General features: G+C 40.6%; 1 protein-coding gene across 1 annotated transcript in view; it reads right to left on the reverse strand.

Moving 5' to 3' along the window:
• Nucleotides 1-22019, reverse strand: part of MTMR7 (myotubularin related protein 7) — a 115649-nt gene that overhangs the window by 4882 nt on the left and 88748 nt on the right. Inside the window, 5 exon segments of the mRNA XM_049772347.1 lie at nucleotides 974-1114; nucleotides 2805-3005; nucleotides 5980-6029; nucleotides 8801-8926; nucleotides 11705-11814. Coding sequence (XP_049628304.1) covers nucleotides 974-1114; nucleotides 2805-3005; nucleotides 5980-6029; nucleotides 8801-8926; nucleotides 11705-11814 — 628 coding nt within the window.

Raw genomic sequence — 22019 nt, forward strand, 5'->3', positions numbered from 1 at the left:
TTAATTAACCCTCCTTTGAAAATTCCAACAACAAAACTTGTTGGGATGTGAACAAAAAACAAACTATTGCCATGAGACACCCTTAGTTTCTACTGAGAAAAGCATTTTGAGGGCAGGGTTCAATCCCTGGCATCCCATATGGTCCCCCAAACCTGTGATTCCAGAGCACAGAGCTAGGAGTAACCCCTGCACCATGAGGTGTAGAGCCCCAAATCCAAAACATTTATGGGGACAAGAAAGGGGGAGAAATCAGTAGTAACAAATACCAGATCAGGATCAGAGCAATAGTACAATACATAGGATATTTGCCTTGCACATGACAAATTCAGGTTGGATCCCAGCATCTTATAATGTTCCAACATTACTACTACTCATTAATTCCTAGGTAATAACTCCTAGCATTGGTGGATGCCCCCCCCCAAAAAAAAAGCCACCCAGGGGCCGGCAAGGTGGCGCTAGAGGTAAGGTGTCTGCCTTACAAGTGCTAGCCAAGGAAGGATTGTGGTTTGATCCCCCAGCGTCCCGAATGGTCCCCCCAAGCCAGGGACACTTTCTGAGTGGTTAGCCAGGAGTAAGCCCTGAGCATCAAAAGGGTGTGGCCTGAAAAACAAAAAAATAAAACAAAACAAAACAAAAAAAAAGCCACCCAGATTTGACATGTAGGTATCCTCCTGTGGAAGGTTTGAATCCAAATAAGCTTTATTTATTTTATTTGGGAGTAGGGGTATCAGAAAGTAGGAGTCTTGGCTGTACTCAGGGTTCATTCCTGGCAAGGTTTAGAGAATCACATGAGGTATTAGGGATTGAACCCAGTCTCGCTGAGTACAAGGTAATCACGTTACCTTCTCTAACACTATTCTGACCTCCCAAACTAGCTTCAAAACTCAAAGTCTTATACCAATGAAGCCTCACAGTACCAGAACCAAGGTTCATGACCATATTTCTAGTTAGGTCCTCAAAGAAGTTCACATACTTGTACATGAAGTTGCAGGGAGTTGTGGGGAGATGAAGAGTTTCTTGAGTCTGGCTGTGATCAGCTCTAAACAGAGGGTTCATATAGTCAGCCCGATTCTTCCAGAGGTGAGCCCATAAAGAATATGTTCGTTCTTGAATTCTATAAAAAACAAATATAAAGCCTGAAAATGACCAATCTTGGTCCATATGAATAATAGGTAAGACATACTTAAAGCTAGAAAGAAACCAGTACTGAATTTTAGGTGTCCTTGATCTATACAGCACAGAAATTTGCCACCTTTGTGGCTTCATAGTATTGTATAATTATCTCATCTCCTCTACTGTCTACACTGGCCTCAACAATAATCTCAAATCATCTGAAAAATAAATAAAAATGCTCTGTAAATTTGTGGGTTCTCACAATATCCATTAAACATTTGTTTGCTATGAACTAAATGTTTCACATGTTTTTTTCTCACTACATTCCCACTGAATTACAATGAGATGCATCCATTTCACAGATGAGGAAATGAGATTTGGTGAAATTAAGTCATTTCCCAAAGTCACATAACTAGTGAGTGAAAAGTCAGCAAATATATTAAAACTGACTGAGTTAGGGCAACCAATCACAAAACTTGGAAAACATTTGAGTGTAAGGGATGTACTTTGCTGTCTTTAATTACCATTTATCAGGACTCACACTTGAAATTCCTTAGAGAAAATAAGTTGATAACCTCTAGAAAAAGCTGTTTCCTTTAATTTCAAACAGTTGATAACTATTTGAATTAATCATTAACAAAATTAAAGTCAGTGATAAAAATGATTTTTAAAAAATTGTGGGGCTGGGGCCGGGCGGTGGCGCTGGAGGTAAGGTGCCTGCCTTACCTGCGCTAGCCTAGGAGACGGACCGCGGTTCGATCCCCCGGCGTCCCATATGGTCCCCCAAGCCAGGAGCGACTTCTGAGCGCATAGCCAGGAGTAACCCCTGAGCATTACCGGGTGTGGCCCAAAAACCAATAAAAAAAAAAAAAATTGTGGGGCCAGAGCGATAAATAGCACAGCAGTAGGGCATTTGCCTTTCTCACAGCCAAACTAGGACTGGTGGGTTTCAATCCCTACCATCCTATATGGTCCCCTGAACCTGGCAGGAGCAATTTCTGAGTGCAGAACCAGGAGTAATCCCTGAGCACTGCTGGGTGTAGCCCAAAAACAACAACAAAATATTGTATTTTCACTAATTTCCAGTTCATAGTATTTGCTATTAAGTGATTTACTTAAAATTCACATTTCATCTATTTTTTTCCTTTTAGTTAAAAAAAATAGTAGAGAGTAGAGGGCTGGAGCAATAGCACAATGGTTAGCCATTTGCCTTGCAATATATAAAATAAGGCTGACCTGGGTTTGATTCCTGGTATCCATACTGTCCCCTTAGACTGCCAAGAGGAGAGTTTTGAATGCAGAACCAGCAGAAGCACTGCCATGTGTGCCCTCCCAAATATTTAACAGCAGAATTTGATCATGAGAGTGCCTTGATTTTCACGTTTGCAAATCTTCTAACAGTATAGACTAAGAAAAAAATCTGATATTACTTGTAAGCGCGAAAATGACTTTCTCTAACTATAGAAAATTTCCTTTCAATATTAGTCTGTCATATTACCAATTTATCTCTGTATAGTAAGCAGAAACTGACAGTTGACAACAGAAATCATTTTTGAAATAATATGAGAAAAAATACAAGAGCTTTTCATTTCTCTCTATAGATGTGTCTGAAATAGTCTTCCTAATGAAGAAAGGCACGTGAAATTCTCAGTGACCAAAAATCATTAGAGGAAACAAAACAGAAAACTTACTTGAGTTCTCGTCTCTCCTTTTGGCTGTTACACAGGAAGTTTCCAAACTGGCAGGAATATATGTGATGCTGAATGTGAATTAGAAATCTCTCATTGAACTCAAAGGCACAGGGAAACTGTTCCATTAACTGCCACACACACTCAATGAACTGGTCAATGACTGGGGAGATCTCTTTTGGGTCACCATCTAGATTTCCATATCTATAAAATGAAGTATTTGAGACTTTGAATTTTAAATTAGAAAGTATAAATGCAAAAAAATCATAAAAGCAGATTAATTTATAAATAAATTTGTCTTACAAACTCAAGATACACAAATGGAAAATTAACTATAAATTCCAATGTCAAGGGAACCTGGAAGAGATGTGGTAAAGAACCTAATGATATAATTACAAAAGAAAATATTAGTGGTCCCAAATAAAATTCAAAATATTCCATAGACATAGAATATTCTTTAATTCAGCTTCTAAAGGTATACCATAAATTTTGAAAATTTTAAAACACTACTGTGCTTCCAAAAAAAAAAAAAAACGGCAGGAAGGGGCTGGAGAGATAGCACAGAGGTAGGGTATTTGCCTTGCACGCAGCTGATCCAGGATGGACAGTAGTTTGAATCCCAGCACCCCATGCCTGCCAGGAGCGATTTCTGAGCTCAGAGCCACAAGTAACACCTGAACACCACCGTGTATGACCCCCCCCCCCCAAAGGCAGAAAGATATGTCTAAGCAACTGGTTTCATTTGAAAAATTACATTTCACTTTAGCACTGTTTTCTTGAGAAAGGATAGAAAAGAAAACTTGACAAAATGGGGCCGGAGCAATAGCACAGAGGGTAGGTTGGTTGTCTTGCACATGGCCTCCCAGGACTCAATCCCTGCCATCCTATATGGTCCCCCAAGCCTGCCAGAGTGATTTCTGAGCACAGAGTCAGGAGTAACCCAAGTGCCATTGGGTGTGGTCCCAAAACAAAACAAACTTGAAAAAATAAGGATTTCCCAAGTTTCCAGGGACATTTACTTCTAGTAAAAATTAAAACCTGTCACACACACAAACACATACACACATATGTTAGGTAAAAGATAAATCTTGTCAGAATTTAGACCTACATAACTACATATCTCCCATATCTTGACTTTTTTTTAATGAGTATGTCAAAAATTTTTTCCTCAGGGCTGGAGCATAACACAGAGGGTAGACATTTGCCTTGCATGCAACCAACCAGGGTTCAATCCCCGGCATCCCATATGGTCCTTTGAGCCTGCTAGGAGTAATTTCTGAGTACAGAGTTAAGAGTAACTGAACATTGCCTGGTGTGGCAAAAAATAATAATAATAAAAATCTTCCCTCATATTTATATTTGTTTTTAAATGAAGACTGGCTAGTTCTAGATGTTAAACAAATTGTGATCATTCAATAATTTATGCTAATAAAATTATAGTGTATAATTAAACTAATACGTCCATTAGATCTCTATTAAAAAAAGACTAACAATTACAATTAACCAGCTAGTCATCATACCCAAATTCTTTCTGTCCATATTTCCTCTATCTCAGAGACCCTAAGTACATAGCAGTCCTTACAATTCCCAAACTGAAAATAGCAATGTGATCTGAGAAAGGGTATTTAATTATAAGAGAATTCCAGAAACACCACCAAATCAATGTAAAGAACACTTAAAAAGGGTTAGTTGGGGAAGATAATTCCAAAAATTAGATGTTATTTTAGGAAAACACTAAAGGAGTCAAGAATGTGTTTCAAAAGAGCAAATAAAATTATTTGCATAAGGTCTAGATTTAAATACTAGCAATGGAAGGCTAGACTATACAGCTATATTATCAATACTAACAACAACAACAAAAAAGGCTCCAGAAACAAGAGCTTCTATTTACTGAAAGCCCAAGTTTACAGGCCAGGCACATATCTAGGCTAGTTTCATATGATTTTAGAGACTTTACTATAGAGCCCAGGAGCTAGAAAGACCAGCCCATTTCACAATGTAAGATGAGCATTCATCTTACAATGAGTGTACAGTTAGTACATGCCAGAACCTAGATTTGGTGAGTCATTCTGTCATACCTGTAGGTCATCTGTTAGGCAGGACTTCCCCAGGGATCCCTGGAACAGATTTCACCTATGATATGAATACCTTTGGACAAGCTCACTTTCATCCCCAGGAACTTAAGGAAAAATTTACTCGGACCATTAACACTGACAGCTTAAACTGATGTTTGATCTTTCAGTGGAGAAGAAACACTGGAGCACAGGTGGAGAATCTGGAGCATATGGGTGATGGCAGCAAAACTCAATCTGTCTTCATCAAATTGTGGGGAAAGGTGAGGAGGGAGGTTAGATCAGAAGTGGCAAAGAGATAGGGATGGAGGATTGTGGGCTTTTTGATGATTGTGGTTTGCAGCCATTTTACCCCTCAATGCCACAAATGTACACACGATTGTAAATCTATTAATAAACTACTATAAAAATATAAATAAGGGGCCGGGCGGTGGCGCTGGAGGTAAGGTGCCTGCCTTGCCTGCGCTAGCCTAGGACGGACCGCGGTTCGATTCCCCCGGCGTCCCATATGGTCCCCCAAGAAGCCAGGAGCAACTTCTGAGCGCATAGCCAGGAGTAACCCCTGAGCGTCACAGGGTGTGGCCCAAAAACCAAAAAAAAAAAAAATACAAATAAAATTTAAAGTGGAATAGTTTAGTAAGTCAAAAGTATGTAACAAGAGGAAGGGAAAGCAGATATTCTCTAGGGAACAATATTGTACCCCAGGGACTGAACCTGGGTTGCATGTGTACAAGGAAAATGCCTTAGCCCATGTACTATTTGCTCAAGTCCCCAAAATTTTCATACACACATATTTTTAAAAACAAAGTTATTTGGGCCAGGAGAGATAGCACAGTGGCGCTTGCCTTGCAAGCAGCCGATCCAGGACCAAAGGTGGTTGGTTCGAATCCCGGTGTCCCATATGTTCCCCTGTGCCTGCCAGGAGCTATTTCTGAGCAGACAGCCAGGAGTAACCCCTGAGCATCACTGGGTGTGGCCCAAAAAACAAAAAAAACAAACAAACACAAAGTTATTTCCTTCTCATCCCCTCAGAACTCAGAAAAAAAAAACCCACAATGTTTTAAATCTTAGATATTAAATATAGTAGATTTTTAATTATTTCTTACCTATGATTAAACTTATGACCAAAGGAAATCCAGTCCTTTTCAATTAATACCTATACAAGAAGAAATACAAATATTATAAAAGCAAATGAAAAAAAAAAAACAACAGATATCACAATCAGTGTTGGAGGATTCCAAATTCTTGGAGTGGAAGCAATTGTCTCCTAAAATTGCCTGCCTCCTCAGACTGCCTGCCAGTGCATGGACCATCGAAGATCACTTACAGGCAAATTAAGGAAATGGATATATGAAAATGCAAATACCCTCTATGTATTTATAGAGATGTAAAGACCTTTCTATGAGACAGACACTGACCATCTTTCACATATCATCTCCTTTCATTGTGAGCTATGGCTCTCCATCAATCCCATTTAATAGTAGGAGAAAGTAAACTAGACTAAGTAAGATCTTGCAACTCAATAGTGGTGGATGTTAGCTCTTAATATAGTCCTTACTTTTGCTTTTCTCCATGACTTCTGTGGGTTTATTTTTTTAAGGGAGAGGATCAGGGGGCCTCACAGCAAGTACTTGTGGGGGAGTGGGGAGGCTACTCTGTGGTATCAGGGATCAAACCCAGGTCCCTTGCATGAACTACATGAACTTAGCTCATTGAGCTCTCAGCCCTCAGAGTCCATTTCTTCAACAATATGATAATGTTTTGCAATATTACAACAAAGATTAATTTTGGGGGTTTCGTTTGGAGCCACCTGGCAGCATTCAAGGATTATTTCTGACTCTGCACTCAAAATCACTCCTGGCAGACTTGGGGACCATATGGGATGCCAGGAATTTAATGTAGGTCCATCCTGAGTCGGCAGCATGAAAGGCAAACACCCTACTGCTGTGCTATCACTCCAGCCCCCAAAGACAAATATTTTTATAAGTGATTAGAAATGTTTCCCAGTAAAAATAATTCTTAAAGAACATATATTTGGGACCATAAACATTAGCCCTGCCTTAGAATTAGAGTTAAATTGGGTTTATAAACTCAAAGTATCTGAACTTCTAAAGATTTTAATTAAAATAACTGCATGTCTGGGGCCAGAGTGATAGCACAGCGGTAGGGCATTTGCCTTACACATGGCTGACCCAGGACGAACCCAGGTTCGATTCCCTGGCATCCCATATGGTTCCCTGAGCCAGCCAGAAACAATTTCTGAGCACAGAGCCAGGAGTAACCCCTGAGTGTCACCAGTTGTGGCCCAAAAACCAAAAATAAATAACTCATATGACCAAGCTCACTTTGATAATTGGTGTAATTTGGTGACAGGGTGTAGCCCTGTAGGCCCCCAGCACCAGTAGAGTGACCAGATTGTAGAACCCAAGAAACACCCAATTTGTCCAAGAATTGCTAAAAGATTCCCCCTGGGTCTTTTGTGAACCAACTGGGAGCATTACCCATCCCAAATGAGTAAAATAGGAAATAAATCCCTCATTACTACTAATATACTAAAATTGTCAGTGAGTTCTCCTAGAATGTATCTATATAGAGTATCTATATAGAAGTTTTGTCCTTGACTGCTCTGAAGTCTAAAGGATAGAGTCACAGAATCAAAGAAAGGTAGAAAAAGATAGTGGAAATAAAGAGGTTCAGGAACATAGCAAAGCTGTCTATCACAGTATCTGCCAATTTTCTCACACTCAGAAAAAGGCCTGAGAGGAAACCTGAATCTTCTCTCTCATTCCAAACATTACTTGATCAAGATCATCCCATAGGATTCTCTGAACACTGCCAGGGGCAATTCCTGAGTACAGAGCTAGGAGTAACCCTTGAGCATAGCATGGGGCCCAAACAAACAACAACAAAAAATGAAGACTCTAGAAGATAAGGTATTCATAATGGCAGGAAGGAAAAAAACATACTAAAATGGTCAACAGTCCCTTCCAGAGAGATAATACAGTGGGTAAGGAGCTTGCGGGTAAGGAGCTTGCATTTCACAACTATAAAGAGTCACTTTAGAAGAAAAACAAAACAAAACAAAAAACAAGAAAAAAAAAGAGTCACTTTAGGAGCTGAAGCGATTGCATGGCAAGTAGTGTTTGCCTTGCACGTGACCAACCCAGGTTTGATTCTTGGCATCCCATATGGTTCCCTGAGCCTGCCAGGAGTGATTTCAGAGCACAGAGCAAGGAGTAACTCCTGAGTACCACTGAATGTATTCCCAAAACCAAAATAAATTAAGGTAAGATAAGATAAAATAAAATAGGGGGCCGGGCGGTGGCGCTAAAGGTAAGGTGCCTGCCTTGCCTGCGCTAGCCTTGGACGGACCGCGGTTCGATCCCCCAGTGTCCCATATGGTCCCCCAAGCCAGGAGCAACTTCTGAGCACATAGCCAGGAGTAACCCCTGAGCATTACCGGGTGTGGCCCAAAAATCAAAAAAAAAAAAAGATAAAATAAAATAGTCACTTTATATTTTTATGCAATAGGGCAGGAGAGATAGCATAGAGGGGTAAGGTGTTGTCTTACGCACAACTGGGGTCCTAGCACCACATATGGCCCTCCAAGCTCCCCTAGGAGTGATATCTGAGAAGAGAGTGCAACCATGTATGCCCCATTAAAAAAAAAAAACAAAGCAAAAATTCTTAAAGACCACCAAAATGTAAGTTGTTTTGCTTTCTTTTGGGGGTCACACCCAGTGATGCTCAGGAGTTACTCCTGGTTCTGCAATCAATAAATTTTCCTTGGGGGATGTGTGTATGTGTGTATGTGTGGTTAGGAGGAATTGTGTGTGTGTGTGTGTGTGCGTGTGTGTGTGTGTGTGTTAGGAGGAATTGTCCAAAGATAGACCCCTTCACTCTCCACCTTGGGATCAGTGGACTCACCATAAAGCCCTTCAGAGTCCGGTAGTGCCGATCCAGAAGGAGACTGGCCACTGAGCACACCTGTGCAGTCCTGTCCCAGCCGTCAGAACAGTGAACAAGTACACTTGCCCCTTCGTCAGCAACTGCCTAAAATACAGAGTCACCAAGAAGGGAGATGAAAGGGAAACAGCTCTTATTAGAACAAGGTTTGGGGGGCTGGAGAGATAGCATGGAGGTAGGGCGTTTGCCTTTCATGCAGGAGGTCATTTGTTCAAATCCCGGCGCCCCATATGGTCCCCCGTGCCTGCCAGGAGCAGTTTCTGAGCCTGGAGCCAGGAATAATCCCTGAGCACTGCCGGGTGTGACCCAAAAACCAAAAAAAAAAAAAGAACAAGATTTGGCTCAAGCTGGATGTTTCTTGCCTTGCATATGGCCAACCCAGGGTCAATTCCTGGCAACCCATAATATGGTCCCCAAGCACTCAAGTAACACTTAAAAATCAGCAGGTATGCCTCCCCCCAATAAATCTAGGCTTAGGTTTTGTCACAGAGATAGTACAGCAGTAAGTGGTTTGTCTTGCACATGCCCAACCTACCATATGGGTACTACATATGGTCTCCACCATATCACATATGGTGATCCCTGAGCATAGAGCAAGGAGTAAATCCTGAGTTAAGAGTGGTTCAACCACATCAAACAAACAAACAAAACAAACTCTTGGACTAAGTTTTAGCTTTATCCTGACAGAAATAGGCCAAAACTTCAACATCCAACACCATTCATTCATTTGTTCAGACTGTACCTAACTAGTTAAGAGAGAGCCAAGGCAGTGCTGGTAACTAATTTGTTTCCTTCCCTCCCCCTCTATCTAGAAGCTCAGGCTACCTTAGTGAGGACTAAATATGCTTCCTGTATAGACACATCTCCATGACATATTTCCCAGTCTTACTTGCCTTCTTAGTTTCCATTATAAGCCCTTTAAGATGTTATATTCTGAGGCTGCTATTGGTCCCCACTTTTCTAAACAAAGAAAAAGACACCCAAACTGTAAACTATAAAAACTACAAAGTTAGAAATAAAAAATAATAATAATAAAAAGAAATTAAAAAAAATGATGACAACCAAGTAATGGATCTAGAGGGATGAGGAGGACAGGAGGACAAAACAAAGATAAAAATTATAGTAGTGGGGCTGGCAAGATAGTTGAGCAGAATCGGGGCCCGGAGAGATAGCGCAGTGGCCTTTGCCTTGCAAGCAGCCAATCCAGGACCAAAGGTGGTTGGTTCGAATCCCGGTGTCCCATAAGGTCCCCCGTACCTGCCAGGAGCTATTTCTGAGCAGACAGCCAGGAGTCACCCCTGAGAACCACCGGGTGTGGGCCAAAAACCAAAAAAAAAAAAAAAAAAAAGATAGTTGAGCAGAAAAGGCATTTGACATAGCAAGTTCAGACCCTGGTACTCCATATTGTCCCTGAGTCAAGAAAAAAATAAAAATAAAAAAGAGGGGCCGGGAAGGTGGCGCTAGAGGTAAGGTATCTGTCTTGCAAGCCCTAGCCAAAGAAGGACCCTGGTTCAATCCCCAGGCGTCCCATATGGTCCCCGCAAGCCAGGGGCGATTTCTGAGCACATAGCCAGGAGTAACCCCTGAGCGTCAAATGGGTGTGGCCCCAAAACAAAACAAACAAAAAAAAAAACAAAGAAAATAAAAGTATAGCAGGGGATAGAGAGAGAGCTAAGTAAGCTGAGTGCATATGCAGCTCTAAATGCTCAGAAGGCTGGGGTTCAAGCACTGGAACCACGAAGTCTCCTGAGCAACACCAGAGTGACCTCAATCAGAGCCAGGAGTGGTCCCTGAAAACCACCAGGTATGTCTCCAACCTAAACTAATTAATTTGTTAAAAATAAAAATTATAGCAGTGAGTCTGGTAAGGAAAGGATTTCTATTTGGCATTGAAAATACACACACACACACACACACACACACACACACACACACACACACACACACACACACACACGGGCCCGGAGAGAAAGCACAGCAGCATTTGCCTTGCAAGCAGCCGATCCAGGACCAAAGGTGGTTGGTTCGAATCCCGGTGTCCCATATGGTCCCCTGTGCCTGCCAGGAGCTATTTCTGAGCAGACAGCCAGGAGTATCCCCTGAGCACCGCCGGGTGTGGCCCAAAAACCAAAAAAAAAAAAAGAAAAGAAAAAAGAAAATACACATACACAAGGTTTAGCTGAGTATCCTGGTAGGAAACAAACTAAAACACTCAGTAAAAGTATTTATTACTACCTAAAATTCTGTTTTGTTCTTTTATTCTTTTTTGTCTCCCATACCAGCATGGAAGTTCAGCTGCAAGAGACTGGTCTGACTTAATGGGCTTTATTTCCTCAGCAGAGTATCAACACTACACAAATATCTGCTGGATAAACGGGGGAGCAAAGAATCAGAGAAAGCACAGCTATCTTCAAGATATAAACCTGAGGAGATTATTTATAAAAATAAAAAACTATGAGCTAGAAACAGACAATGCATTCCAAAGTAGTTTCATGCAAGTGGCAAGATTGATCCTGGAATAAGGTTTTAGGAAGAAAGACACCTCAGGCCTAGAGTGACTCATACTTGGGTACTGGTGCCTGCAGAAAATTTTTCTCTTATCTAAGACCATTTTTTTTTTTCTTATCCAAGACTGGAGAATATCCAATAGGTGATCCCTTGACAACTGAGTTTGTAATGTACTATCAACCAAGCATTGTCTTCTCAAAGGCAAATCCCATGGTCTAAAGGCAAACTTTGGAGCTGTGCAAAGGGGCAGTTTAGGAGAGGGGTACAAGGGTGAGGTAGAGTGGTAACGGGACTTCCACTTCCAAGTCACTCTTCCCCTTCCTGTATCTTCATTTCTCTTTTCTCCCCATTACGTACCTTTGCAATGAAGCTTCCCGCGTCCATGATGGCCTTAATGTGCCTCAACCAGCCAGAGTTTTCCAGTCCCCACAGAAAGTCACTCATGGAAGGAGATTTAAGTTCACACACTGCAAGATCAAGCAAATGAAATCTTTCACTGCCTATATTTGCCCAAAGTTTGTTAACATAGCATCTTCTGGGAGACTGAAGTCAAGATCAATGTTTTAACTTGCTAAACTTGGATCTAGTAAACACTTTTTAGTAACGTTTTGCTATCTTCCTTTTGCTATCTGGGAAGTGGGGGTGGGGGTTCTGTGTCAACTTACAAATAGTACCATTATAAAATTTAAACCCCAAAACTAATTTCTTTAAAATTCAATGTAACCATGAAAAGGCCTAGCAGAGAGCTTATTCGTCTCAGTTAAATATTCAAATAGCAGATACAAAACTATACCCCTGATAATCTGTATTATTCCAAAAAAAAAAAACAATAAATTTTTAATGTATACTATATTTGATACGTAAGGTTTTTTTTTTTCCTGAAATGGACCACTAAGGTGTACTTGAGTGAAGAGTGCTGTGGAAAGAATATATAAATCGATTCAAATACTTTTTTCAACTCTTCATCCATTTTTTAGAACTCTCCATCTTCCCACTATTTTGGTTGACAACTACTATAAAACAAACCAGAATAATCCTAAAAGTCTCAAATAAAACCTTGAAGCACTTCTGGAGATCAAAGTAAGAGTTTTTCCTTAGACTGAAAATCGAAGAAACCAATGATACCTATATTTGCACAAGATGGGCGTTTGAGTTCTTCTGTATTATCACAAGCAATATCATCTCATGAGCTTTCCTTTCACTTAACATAAAGCATGAAAGGTTTGGGATCCAATGAATGAGATACAGTACACATTACATTCCAAAGGTTGTGGGTGCTATACTAAAGCTTTTAAGAATCTTATATGTCAGCTAATGACACATACTGTCCCAAATATTTTACAGCTCTGTCCAAAATCATTTTTTAACTTTTCATGAGTTCTTTCAATTCTCTGAGCCTTGATTCCATAATGTTTAAAACAGAAAAATTAAACTAAATTATATTTCTATACACTTGACATAGATATAAGGCATTCTGCCAACTCTAAACATCATTACCTTTTTCTAAAGCATTACACAGCCAAAAACTGTGTAACTATTTTTTTTTCGGGCCACACCCATTTGATGCTCAGGGTTACTCCTGGCTAAGTGCTCAGAAATTGCCCCTGGCTTGGGGGGACCATATGGGACACCGGGGATCGAACCATGGTCCTTCCTTGGCTAGCACTTGCAAGACAGACACCTTAATTCTAGCGCCACCTCACCAGCCCCACAGTGTAACTATTAATGACAATATTTAATTAACCAGATATCTTTCTCTTACATAGCTAGCTCACAAAGGATTGGATTTCAAGCAATGAAAGAGTCACATGACTCCAAAAGGTACAAGTGATAAAATTTCAAAGCAGAGATAGCATTAATGAAGAAAATTGAGATAAAATCAATCCCTGAACATTTTCTTTACCCCAAAAATAAACCCCTTATCCATAAGCATTCATACTCCCTCTCTTCTCCCCCTGTCCCATCCATAGAGAGCTACTAGCTGATTTTTCAGTCTCTAGAGTTTTACCTATTACAGACTTTTCATAGTAACTAATCATCAAGTACATGGTACTATGGCACTGACTGCCATTATATAGCATGCTTCAAGTTTCATATGTGCTATATATATTGGTCCTTTATACCTTTTTTTGGAGGGGGGGTTTGGGCCACACCCAGTGATGTTCAAGGATTACTCCTGGCTTGGGGGAACATAGGGGACGCAGGGATTCAAACCACCATCCGTCCTGAATCAGTTGCATGCAAGGTGAACATTCTACCACTGTGCTATTGATCTGGGCCCCCTTTATACCTTTTTAAGTGTTTTTTTCAATCCATATATCAAATCAAACCATTTATATATAATATCTTATATAAATATATGATCATTTTATATTTTAATATCCTCATAATAATCATATGAGGAAGGTACTATTATAAGTCTCACCTTATAAAAATGATGACTGGAGAGACAGCAGTGGCTAAGACATTTGCCTTGAATGCAGCTGACCTATTTGAACCCTGCTACTTCGTATGGTCCCTGAGGCTGTCAGGTGTGACCCTTGAGCACAGAGCCAGTATTAAGTCCTGAGCTCTGTTGAATTAGCCCAAAACAAAACACAAACAAAAAAAGAGTAAAGGTCTGAGGTTTATTGGTCTGAAGATAGTACAGTGGGTAAGGTACTTGCCTTGCATGCGGCTGACCTGAGTTCAATCCCTAGCTTTCTCTATGTCCCACAGGCACTGCCAGGAGTGATTCCTGAGCTAAGCTAGGTATGCCCTCCTCCAAAAAAAAAAAAAAACCTGTGAAAATCCCAAGGGACTGAGCAGTATGACAGAAAGGTAGGACACTTGTGTTGTAAGCTGCTGACCCAGGTTTGATCCATAGCACCCCATATGGTATCCTAAGCCCATCAGGAGAGATCCTAGAGCAGTAAGCAAGGAGTAGGTCCTGATATATAGCTGGGTGTAACCCCAAAACAAATAAAATAAAATAAAAATAAATAAAAGTGAATGAGGTTAAATAAGGTGTCCAAAGTTACCTTGTTGATAGGCTGGGATTCTGTCTGATTCCAGAGTTCACACTCTTAAGCAATGCCTCTCAATCTCAGTTTGTTAGTTTTAAAATTCAAACATGAACTATCTAAATGCTTCTTGGGTCTTACATACTCTCAGCTTAAAGGTTATGCATTTCACCACACAGCACTATTCCAGGCAACACAGTTCACTGGTCACAGTTCACTGATCACATGTGGCTTGGAAGAAATAATTCTGAATTGAGATATGCTATTCACAGAGAGATACATATTCCATATTTCAAATATTTGGCATGGGAAGGAGGGAAAAGATAAAGTAGGTATCAGTATTTTTTCCTACCACGCCCCTATTGAAAGGCTATTTGACTATACTAGGTTAAGTATTATTAAATATTATTAATATTAATTATTATTAAAACGACTCAGTTAATCTCTTTCTGAGGATCTTAATGAAGCCACTAGGAGAGACAATTGAAGTCAGAAGCCTGGCTTCTACTTGTGATTTCTATTATAGATGAAAGGTAGAGAGAACCCACCAGTTACAGCGTTTTTGCAAATTTTAAAATGCTTGAAGTTTTAAAATGCTGAACCCTTGTGCATGCAGTGGTTCAATCCCGGCATCCCATATGGTCCCCTGTGCCTGCCAGGGGTGATTTCTGAGCGCTGCCGGGTGTGACTCAAAAACCAAAAAAAAAATGCTGAACCCTTTCGTGCACCCTGGAAACATGCATCATAATTAGCTGGAGGGTGTGGGTCGAAGGGCATATTTGCCTTTTGCAAGGTGGCTGAAGACCAGCTGGGGAGAAGTGGAAAGCAGAGCTGTCACAGCCTGAAGCAGGAGCATGGAAAGTGGATCCCTGTCTCAGAAAGTGGTTCAACAGACCTCAAGGCTCTGAGAGCTGATTCTTTAAAGCAATATAGCCAGGACACACCTTGAGCTGGAGTGGACATAGACAGTGGAACCCAAAAGGAAAATACCTGCTTGCACATTTGCTGGTTAAACTGAACAGGCCTATCCTGTTAAACAGACCCAGTGCTATGCAGCCTGCAGTACCTCGTGGGTCCTGCAAGTGGCGGGCTCGTCCCCATTAGGGGCACTCAGTTCTAGCACCCTTGGCTGGTTTTCAAATCCTAGGGCGCCTGCTATTTCAGCTTCTAGTCTAAGCCAGGCAGTGACCCAAAAGGTTCAACTTAATCCTTAAATATACAAATTCCATCACATAGACCCCAGGCACTCAACTGATTTCTCCAAATCTACAAAAGCCTCTGGCAAACAGTTGCTTTTGTTTCTCACTCATCAGGTCAAGAATTTGTGGTTGTTATCTATTGTAGGGCTTCAGGATAGTTGGCATTTTTCTTTATTTCGAAAAGTCCCAGGGAGCCTGACTCAGATCTTGGTGTCCACATACTGAAGCTCAGCCGTAGAACCCTTTCACCTTCTCTTCCTAGGAGGTATGGTAATGACAGCAACTTTAAACATAAAAGATAGCAGGTTTTTCTGCTAATTTAGAGAGATCTGTGCCAAAAGCAAGCATGAAATGGTTGCTCATACCCCAGGGCTCTACATGTCCTACAAGAGACAACATTTCAATTCACCCTTCATCATTTTTATTTTTCATTCAGTACATGCAACAGGGGGCTAAGCTAGGGTTCTTGGCCAGGTCAACACCTTTCTCTCTACAATGGAAATGGCTTTCTAGTGAGCACTGTTATCTTCAGCATCCTTTAGGCAGTGCCTGTTAAATCAGCTTCCCCAGGAATTCAAGCAAGTAACCCACTCCCCAAATGCTAATATGTAGTGGCCAGTTAAAAACAGACATCTTGGGGCTAGAGAGATGGTACAGCATGTAGGGCTTTTGCTGTGCACACAGTCAATTTGAGTTCAATCTGTAGCTCTACTTGGAGTAATCCCTGAGCACACACACACACACATACACACACACACACACACACACACACACAAACACTGCAGAGGATTAATATGCATGGAAAGGAGGGAAGATACTTGACACTGAAACCATTAGTGCCTCTGGCTTTAAATATAAAACTGGTTTGTTTGTTTGGATAAATTGAAAAAACGGCAGAAATTCTGATTTGGTTACTTACGTTGCCAAACCCAAACCAATATTTACAAATCATTTGACTGAACAAAGTTCAATTCAGCTGACCTCACAGACATATCAGAGATCACAGAGAACTGAAGTTACTAACCAGGAGCTTGATACCTACGTCTAATAATATTTGTTTTACATAATAGGGTTATAAACTTCTATAAGCAGCTATCAACAACATTTTTTGTTGTTTTCTGGTTTTGGGGTGGTGACTGTTCTCTTCATTTTATTTTGGTACCATGATTTACAAAGCTATTGATTACAGAATACAAAATTCTGTAATGAACCACTAATGATGAGGTTCTCACCCTCTCCCTACCCAGCCTCCTCAGCAAACAGTAATTTTCTCTTTTTATTTTTTTTTTAGAAAAATAAAAGACACAGAATTATGGAGCCAGAGGAGTTATGAGATTTACTTAGAGGAAAGTAAGTCATAAGTGATTCTCATTAACTCATCTCATCTCTCTATACAATTGTTGAGTGGGCTAGAAAGAAGGTCTTCATTTGAACCTCATTAGTTACGATCTGCAGTTGAAATGTCTTACTTTTAGTTACCAGTCAGAATTGTGCTGTTGTTTTGTCTTTTTCCCATTTGGAATCAAGAAGCCAAACCCAGTGAAATGGTAGGATGCCAACAGTCACCCTCTCTAAAAGTTAAAGCAAATGAAACAGCTCCAAGAAGATTTGATGATGGCCTCTAAGTGAGAATGGTTTGTTACACTTGCTCAGAGCCTCCCTTTCCTATAGGCCAGCATGGTTACACAGAATATACTTCTGAGCTATGTAGGAAGTTATATTCAATTTATTAATATTAGTGGTGCCTCCTCTCTAGACACGGGTTGTCTTTATAGATATCTTTTTTTGTTTGTTTGTTTGTTTTTGGGCCACACCTGGTGGTGCTCAGGGGTTACTCCAGGCTATGCGCTCAAATATTGCACCTGGCTTGGGGGACCATATGGGACTCGGGGGTCCGTCCTAGGCTAGTGCCGGCAAGGCAGATGCCTTACCGCTTTGTGCCACTGCTCCAGCCACATCTTTATAGATATCTTGATATTAATTACATTAATTACATAGATTTGTATATGATATTACATAATTACATAGATTTGTATAAGTATATTTGCAAAGAGTAGCGACAAGATTCAAAATAAAATTTTAAAACAATTCCAACTTTGTTCATGATACAATTTCCTGGAATCTCTAGAAAATTACTAACATCATAAAATGCATTTTTATATAGCCTTGCTTTCTTTTAAACTATGTGCTGATAAGGAACTGGAAGATGGTGCAAAGGTTTAGAACACATGATTTGCTGTCCAGACAGGAAACCTAAGTTCAGTCCCCGAGCATATATATGCTATAGTTCCAAAAACGTTTAAAAACAAAATGTGCTAATAATATAAAGTAACAGAGTGAAACCAAGCCTGAAATGGCTTTGCTTGAGTCGATGGCATAGCATATACACACACATATGAAAAGCTATGGATGTGTGTCTAGATACTAATAAATGTGTACATATATCCAGCAAGACTAATTAACATTAACCTAAAAAAAATCAAGCAGCAAGCTCACACACAAAAAAAAGCCGGAGTAATAGCACAGCGGTAGGGCATTTGCCTTGCGTGGAGTCAACCAAGGATAGATCTGGGTTTGATTCCTGACATCCCATATGGTCCCCCTGAGCCTACAAGGAGAGATTTCAGAGCACAGAGCCAGGAGTAACTGGAATGTCGCTTGGTGTGGCCAAAAACAAACACACAAACAAACAAAAAAGGAGTAACCCTCTACTATTACTAGTTTTGCATGTGAATTATACCTAAAGACAAATTCTCATTTGGAGGTAATCTGTGCTATTTTATTAAGAACAGGAAGATGTGAATATCTCGTAGATAGGTACAAAAATATCTGGCTGGTAGGTACAAAATAAACTCTGCAGTAGCAAATTAAAAATTACATGTAATTAAAAATTACATATAATATACCCACATACTGTATGTAGGTTAGAGAGTTGATGCTTGTTTCTCATGGACCTTCCCAATAACCTTTCACTTGAAGTAACACAGTACACCAATAGAGAGAGTAGGAATGTGGCCGGATAGCAAAGTACATTATAATAGAAAGCTAGTTCCCTTGACTCTGATTTCCATATGTTCAAATTAAGAAAGACTGAGGTCTAGATACACACCTAGTGAGGTGAACAAAAACTGACTGAGGTTAAAACCTATGGACTAAAAAAGGTTAAATAGGCAACTTCATGCAAAGGAAGTACAGAAGTCTAGACTAGAAGAGGGGGTACTGAGAAGCTGAGAAAACTGGGATGGATAAAATATTAAAAGTGCTGGAGAGTAGGTCACCCAGAATAGATGCTGGCAGTAAAGAAGAGAAGTAGCAAAATAAGCAAAATGTGCAGGAGGGGGCATAAAGGATGGGGATGCATTCACGTTCATCACCCTAACTGGGAAAGCTGCCAGGACCAACATTCTCATCAAATTCAATACCATGTTGTCTCTGGCAAGCAAATCCCAAACTGCTGAAGAATAGCAAGTCGAATGAAAAACAGTTCCTCTGTCTCAAGTATCAGTCTTCTCTACCTTTAATTTCATGGGAGATAGTTCAACAAGAAATTCTTCCATATATGTCCTAGTTAACCTCAAATGAGTTCTCACATAAATAAAATAGAAAATAATTCTGAAGGTGAAAATTTTAGCTTTCCGATTGTCTCATCAGTGAACATTAAAATAAAGCTAAATTAGGATTAAAAAAAAAAGACTATACTGGCCTTGCATGTGTTAACCTAGGATGGACCTCGGTTCCATCCCCAGCATCCCATATGGTCCCCCAAGCCAGGAGCGATTTCTGAACGCATAGCCAGGTGAAACCCCTGAGCATCACCGGGTGTGCCCCCCCAAAAAAAAAGACTACCACTGTCTCATTAATCGCTTTTTCCACTGACTTTTCCACTGTAAATGTCACTGAGATAAAAGTCTGTGGCTCTGACATCTCCTTAAAACCTCCAAGAGTAAGACCTAAGGACCACCCCCCATTACTTCCCCTCCAAAAGCTTATTCATGGTTAGCCCTCAAGAAGCAGCACCATCTTTCCTTTCTACCATCAGCTCTGCCCTAGATCAGCCTTAGTGACTTCATTTTTTATTAACAAGTCGAGGCTGGAGTGATATCCAGCGGATAGAGTGTTTTCTTTGCATGGGGCCAACCTGTGTTCAATCCCCAGCATCCCATATGGTCGTCTGAGCCAGCCAGGAGTAACATTTGGGAGGGGGGGGCACACCCTGCGGCACTCAGGTGTTACTCTTAAATCTGTGCTCAGAAATCACTCCTGGAAGGCTCCAAGGACCATATGGGCTTCCAGGAATCAAACCCAGGTCCATCCCAGATTAGTCACGTGCAAGGCAAACACCCTACCACTGTGCCCTAAGAACAGCCAAGTTTTGCTCAAAACCAAATATAGTGATTAAACAAAAAGAGTAAAATTCCTTCATTTTCTCAAGAATGAATGAGACATGAAGAAAGTTATCAGACAAGAAGAACATTGAGGGGCCGGGCGGTGGCGCTGGAGGTAAGGTGCCTGCCTTGCCTGCGCTAGCCTAGGACGGACCGCGGTTCGATCCCCCGGCGTCCCATATGGTCCCCCAAGAAGCCAGGAGCAACTTCTGAGCGCATAGCCAGGAGTAACCCCTGAGCGTCACAGGGTGTGACTCAAAAACAAAAAAAAAAAAAAAAAAAAAAAAAAAAAAGAAGAACATTGAACTGATAGCCATAACCTTAACTTTGAACTTGTTCAGAGAAACCTTGAAGCTGTATGTATTAGGGGCTGACCTTTGAATCAAATACATCATTTTAGTGAAAATATTGATAAAATTTGGTATTTAGCAGCTGATCAACTTTAATTAAATGGGTAAATCAGTTAACATGTGGTGAGTTCTATAGAACTATGTAGTAGCCAACTATATTAATCTGATATTCATGTAGAATCCAGGCATAAAACAAGTCATGAAAAGTAAGTGTAATTTTCTAGGCAACATGTGAAAGAACAGGTAGGCTGTATTAGAAGGAAGTTGCCACTGTCATAGTTTTTCTCATAAACACCTACTTACCATGAAAAGAAATATGTAATAGGGCCAGAGTGAAAGCACGGTGGGTAGGTCATTTGCCTTGCACACAGCAGACCCGGGTTCAATCCCCAGCATCCCATGTGGTCCCCAGAACCTACCAAGAGTGATTTCTGAGCAGAGTCAGGTGTAACTCCTGAGCACTGCCACGTGTGGCCCCCAAACCAATAAACCAAGAAAACTGATACGTAAAAAGAGGCACTTCAGTGGAGCATAACAGCAAGGAGCTTGGGATTGCATGTGGTTCTATGTCGACTTTTCTCCATCCTCTCCCTGCTTTCTTCCCTGGTACCAAGCATACCTAGGAAAGCTGTTTTATTTCCATATAAGATGGTAACAAAGTCCTCATTATTTGAAAGAACCTATTTCAGACTAGCAATATTGACTGTTAAAAATAAAATACAGGGCCCGGAGAGATAGCACAGCGGCGTTTGTCTTGCAAGCAGACAATCCAGGACCAAAGGTGGTTGGTTCGAATCCCGGTGTCCCATAGGGTCCCCCGTGCCTGCCAGGAGCTATTTCTGAGCAGACAGCCAGGAGTAACTCCTGAGCACCGCCGGTGTGGCCCAAAAACAAAAACAAAACAAAAAAATACAATTGAAATTTTCCTATACATGGATGTACATGGAATCTATTATGCTGAGTGAAGTAAGTCAGAGGGAGAGAGATAGACGCAGAATAGTCTCACTCATCTATGGGTTTTAAGATAATTAAAAGACATTTTTGCAATAATTTTCAGAGACAAAAGAGATGAGGACTGGAAGGTGCAGCTCACGACATGAAGCTCACCACAAAGAGTGATGAGGGCTGTTAGAGAAATAACTACATTGAGAACTATCCTAACAGTGAATGAATGAGGGAAATAGTAAGCTTGTCTTGAGTACAGGTGTGGCTGGGGTGGGGAGGAGGGAGATTTGGGACATTGGTTGGGAATGTTCCACTGGTGAGGGGGGGTGTTCTTTACATGACTGAAATCATACAACTACAATCATGTTTGTAATCATGGTGTTTAAATAAAGATGGAAAAAATAAAATACAATAAATGCTTCTGAGGGTAATAACACATTATCAAAAGACAAACTACCATGAAAAACACTTAATTAATAACAAAATTAGTATATAATTAAAAGCCATCATTTTTAATCACTTTATTTAAATACCATGGTTAAAGGTTGTTTATAATAGTTGTTTTTTTCCCCCACAATTACAAAGTTATTTTTGATTGAGTTTCAGTCATACAATGTACAGCACTCTTCACCAGTGCACATTTCCTGGCATCAATGTCTTCAGTGTCTCACCTGCCCCTCCCAGATGCCTGCCTCTGGGGCAGATATTTCTCTCCTCCCTCCCCTCCCTTCTCCTTTCACTTTCCTTCTTTTTTTCTTTTAGCACTGTGGTTTGCACTATTGTTAATGAAG

The sequence above is a fragment of the Suncus etruscus genome, chromosome 4 (assembly GCF_024139225.1).
Source record: "Suncus etruscus isolate mSunEtr1 chromosome 4, mSunEtr1.pri.cur, whole genome shotgun sequence".
Taxonomy (NCBI): Eukaryota; Metazoa; Chordata; class Mammalia; order Eulipotyphla; family Soricidae; genus Suncus; species Suncus etruscus.